The 5,212-nt window shown below is 38.7% G+C and overlaps 1 protein-coding gene across 1 annotated transcript in view; it reads left to right on the top strand.

Annotated features, from left to right (window-relative positions):
* Positions 1-5,212, top strand: part of CNTNAP5 (contactin associated protein-like 5) — an 827,651-nt gene that overhangs the window by 348,113 nt on the left and 474,326 nt on the right. Inside the window, exon 4 of the mRNA XM_012727192.1 lies at positions 1,637-1,784. Within this exon, the coding sequence (XP_012582646.1) occupies positions 1,637-1,784 (148 nt within the window). The remainder of the gene's footprint in view (positions 1-1,636; positions 1,785-5,212) is intronic.

Below are 5,212 nucleotides of genomic sequence, written 5' to 3' on the forward strand. Positions count from 1 at the left end.
TTGGTATTCCTTCATCTGATGCATATATGTTGATGATTGCTATGTCTTCTTGACAAATACATTTTTAAAATAACTATATCTGACAGAAAATGGTCCTCCCAGATGAATAATTAATTGAAGAAGCTTTATAACTGTGTCTGTTGCTAAAATTGAGAGCAGGGAATGTGGGACATGCAATCTGTCAAATAAAATTTTTCATTTGAAGATGAACAAAATACATCCAAAATTTTCACTTTTCTGAAACTAAAATGTTGTATTTGAATCTTGAGGTATTCCTCTCCACCATGTTATTTTCTTACATGAGGGTATTTCTGCAGGTGTGGTGGCAATGTAGGGCATGACTTCTTCTTAAACTACTTTGTACCACATGATAGCAGTTGTGTCAGTTGTCTAATATCACAGCTATTAGGCAGAGGTTTTGTGTGCAACAAAACATCAGATTGTTCAAGGCACCCTAAATTTGTAAGCATACAAATTGATATGTGTATCATTGAAAATATACTCTATCAAATAAATTTAATCTTTTACTTGGTGCATAGTTTGGTCTTTGAGAAACCAATGAATTTTTCTTTTATTTGATGATATTGATAGAACATTAGCAAGAAAGATTTATCTAAGAACACATAAGTCAGAAAAGCAGAGATAATAAATCATATGAACTAGGTAAATAACTGTGCTATTTGATGCCTTTTCTTAAAGATTGGGTACAACCAGGATGATAAATTCTTAGGGTATTTACAATCATATGAATGAACTTAATGCCATTAAACTATATGTTATAAAATGGTTGAAATGGTAAATTTTACAAGTGATATGAGGCTCTGGATTCCATCTGCAAAATAATTTCTGCTACAGAAATCCTTAGTCCAAGTGAAGGCTATGAGGCATAATTTAAGTGTGCCAAATAGTTCCCATATTTTCAGTCCCTTTGTTTAAACTTCACAAGGAAATGTGAAATTGAATTACATAAAAATTTAACCTCTTGATCACTCTCTTCTAACAATTAACATTAGAATTGCAAAGAATGACAGACTGCAGAAAAACCATAGGCTTTGGAATAAGGTAACTTTGAAACTGAATCTCAGGCAAATTTCTGACCAGTTGGATGATTTAAATGATTTAAAGATTTTTTTTTTTTTCACTCCCCTCTCTCTCTTTAGGCTTCAGAATTTTTTTTAATCTATAAAATGGTAATAGTGATAATGGAAAGTGCTTAGCATAGTGACTGACCTTAATTAATGGTAACAATTACTTCAGTAAAAGACATTCCCTCTAAAGGAGATTGTTAGTTATCTCCATTCCCACAGCGATTATGAACATTGGTATGGAACTTTGTTGTATTATTTATTTTGGAAAAACTTTAAGTGTCATGTCTTATGACTTTCTGGGATTGACCTGTTCATAAAATGTATGTGGGGAATTCTTAAAACACTATATTTAGAGAAAAAATGCAATACATAATACAGAATTTTCAGCCACATCAGATTTCATTTGAAATACCTAAGGAATTGAGAATTTTCTCTCAAAGACTTCATGAAACAATATATATGAATTTCCATTTATACTCCTTGAGTGCTAGTATACAAAAGGGTGGCTCTGGGATCACAGTCCTCACTGGCCTCTTCTCTCTCTGCAGACCTTTTCAGGAAATGTGAATGCTGACAGCGTGATGCACCACAAATTACCGCACTCAGTTAGAGCCCGGTTCATTCGCTTTGTGCCCCTGCAATGGAATCCAAGTGGAAAGATTGGCATGAGAGTTGAGGTCTACGGTTGTTCCTATAGTAAGTACCCACAAGTACTGCTAATAGTGGGCTATATTTGTGAGTGATGCGATCTGCACAGTAGTAGCTATATTGAGCATGACAAATCCACTGTTTTAAGTGTACTAGATTTATATATGCATATTTGAAATGTGACACTCAACCCAGAGCTAGAAAACTCTTTCGATTTAAGGATGAAGAAATTTGGAAGTGATAAGATGATGAGGGTTCAGCAAACAAAATTCAGTATTAAGCACTCTTGATGTTTGAGCTACCATTAAGCCTTGCAAGTAAAAGATCAGTTTAAGCTGAGTTCCTTCCCAGAAGTGGGTGACGTGCTGTGTTCTTTCCTCCATCAGAGCCATAAGGGGGGAGGGGTGCAGGGAGGGCTTTTGCTATTTTATTTTATTTATTTATTTATTTATTTTTATAAGCAGAAGATAAGGAATGTTTCAACACAATGTAACTCATGGACTGTTTCTCTCCTTGAATTCTGTTAGCTGTTCATTTCTCCTGGGTTGTTTCTATGCAATTTCAAAGTGGAGCTCCATCTTGCATAAAAGAAATGTTGCAAACATGAGTAGAACTGCCTATCACTCTAGAATAAGGTCAACATTTTTTAGGAAACAAAATTCCCCTTCCTGTAAGTAGCACCATCATAATTAAAAAAAAAAAAAGCAAAAACAAAATCTGAGCAGTGCATCTCCTGCTTATATGTTAAAATCCAATGAACACTAATGAATAAACACATTTGAGCAAACAGTATAACTTCAATATAAATTAGTCCAATAAATTCTTGTTTTCAGTTACAGGCATGTGACTGGGTTATATGCCCATATTCTTTTCCATTTTATCATTAACCAAGTACCACATCAGAATCATTCAGAGTGGTTAAAAATTCATTTCCCTAGCTCTTTCTTTTACATTCTGTATTATGATTTCTGGAATAAGGACCCAGAAAGCTGAATGTTAATAAGCTCCCCAGGGAAATTATGGACATAGACTACTAAAAAGAAAGTTCAACACAAAGGGGACTTATGGTGTGACTATCTTTCCCTTGGACAAGCATTGTAGGATGATGTGTTTTGCAGTAGACACATCAACAAACCATCAGGCCAAGGGGAGACTGCCTCCCTCTCCTGCCTGAGCATTACAAAACACAGAATTCTACAAGGCAATAGGCTTCCCATTCTAGGATCTCTAGGCATCTAGTGTGTCTCATTATTTCTCCTCTTGGTATGAGCTGTTACTAGTTGGAGGCTTATTTTTAATTATAACATGAAACTCTCATGCTGACATAAAAAAGCACCTATTTTTGGTGTAATAATTCTATTGGTCTTTGATATATCCTCATATGTTTGTTTCCTCTCAGTTCAGCCATCTTTTCCAGCTCACATCTATTGTTCTACATGCTTTGCACAGAAAGATACATAGCAGCAAGGTAAATAGTAGATTGTAGGGTTGAAAGGCCAGTGCTTTCCCTAGTCTTGGAGTCCTGAAAAACCGGTAGTGACAAGAGAGCTACTCCTAAGAAAAGTGCTCAAAGTAATACGAACATATATTTTTCCACAATATTAGAAGATTCACACATAGCCTAAAGCCCAGTTCTGGTCCCAGCAAAGACACTGAAGTTGCCCTAGTCTATGGAAAGTCTTATTCAGGCAGGTTCCCTTTTAATGAGTACACCTTTTTTTTTTTTTTTTTTAAGATGTATTTAGAACTGATGTATTAAGATACATACAGAACTGCGGTAAAGGTCAGAGGTGCAGGGCAGTGAGAGGATTCACCAGAGACAGAGTGGGGAGCAGAGCAGACAGATCTATCAAAGTACACAGCTGAGGGGGACAGCAGGGAGACAGGAGAGGTCTGCTGGGCCATGTGGGTCACATCCCTGGACAGTGGGGCAGGGAATCGAACTTGTACTAAGGCAGCTGTGGCTAGCTTCATAGTGCTGTACTTTCACCTGTTGTGCCACAGGGAGGGCCTCAGTGCATCTTCTAAGGAGAACTTCTCTTCAGGTAAAATAGTGTCTGTGGGCCCTCCCTAGTGGCGCAGCAGGTTAAAGCACTGCACTAAGAAGCTCAAGCCACTTCAACATGAGTTCGATCCCCGCCTGCCCCGGAGGTGACCACATGGCGTGGCAGACCTCTCCTGACCCGCCCACTGCTCCCCTCAGCGTGTACCTTTGTTGATCTGCCTGTTCTGCTCCCCACTCTGTCCTGGTGAATTCTCTCACCCTCCACATTTCTGGCCTGTACCCTAGTTCTGTATGAATAAAATAACTAAATCTTAAAATAAAAAATAGTGTCTGTGATGAGAAGTTAATCACCTGGGAAACAGCTGGTCACAGACTGTTCCTTGGGATGATCCTCAAGGTGGTACTCTGCCATCTTCTGTCACTAATTCTGCTGTTTTCTACTCTCTGAAACAAGAAAATTACATCCCTAGTTTTTATCTAAAACCAATACCACAGCATGTGTTCTGCAGCCAGACATTCCCTTCAGCATCATCTTATTGCCTTTTGTGTTGGATTGTTCCTCCCTAAACTTAATTTTTTTTTGCCATATAATATCTCAGACTGAACAATGAACACTCCAAAGACCCAACTCCCTTCTTCTCATAAAATATTCTTCTCAAGACGCATCTTTAGTTCTTGTCTCCACATTCACACTTCTCTTCACATTGCTGCTGATTCAAATCAGTCCTTAAACATGCAGTGGTCAGCTTTTCTTGTCACCACATCTTGCTTAGAGTCCTTCATTTTTCAATACTAATTTAGGTGTCACTGTGAAGTGGTAGACATCTGTGATTGTTTGCAATAAATATGAGATCACATTCTATAATGATTCATTCAGTTGAAAAATTTTTAGAGCAAAAATGGGCTTTCTCAGTGGAAAGCTATATCATCTGTGGAAAGCAACAGCTCAGCTCCTACCCAGAAGTTTGCAAGCTGCTACCTTTCCTCACAAACATGGGAGGTAATTCCCTGCAAGATCTCTCTGCAGATAAACAACAGCTACACTTTCTATCTCTCTCGGGGAACTCTTGCTAATGCAAAATGTTACACAGAAACTACTTCAACAAGACCACTAGTGGCCGCTGTGCAACCAAATCCAACAGTCAAGTCACTTTTCATATCGCACTCAGCTTCCCAGCAGTAGTTGGTTCATATAGTTTTCTCTGTTTTCTAAAAACCCAACTTTCAGCCCTGCCTGGTGGCCCAAGCGGTAAAGTCTTAGCACTAGCAAGCCATCTGCCACTACTAAAGCACAAGATTGATCCCGCTCCCCAGCCAGGGAGGTGACCCACATAGGGCAGCAGACTTCTCCTGTTTCTCCCCCTGCTCCCATCACCAGTGTATTTTGGTCAGTTTGCCTGTTCTGTTCCCTAATCTGTCACTGGTGAATCCCCAGCACCCCCTCCCACAATGTACCCCAGCTCCTGTATTC

The sequence above is a fragment of the Condylura cristata genome, unplaced genomic scaffold, assembly GCF_000260355.1.
Source record: "Condylura cristata isolate star-nosed mole 26May11 unplaced genomic scaffold, ConCri1.0 scaffold00002, whole genome shotgun sequence".
Taxonomy (NCBI): Eukaryota; Metazoa; Chordata; class Mammalia; order Eulipotyphla; family Talpidae; genus Condylura; species Condylura cristata.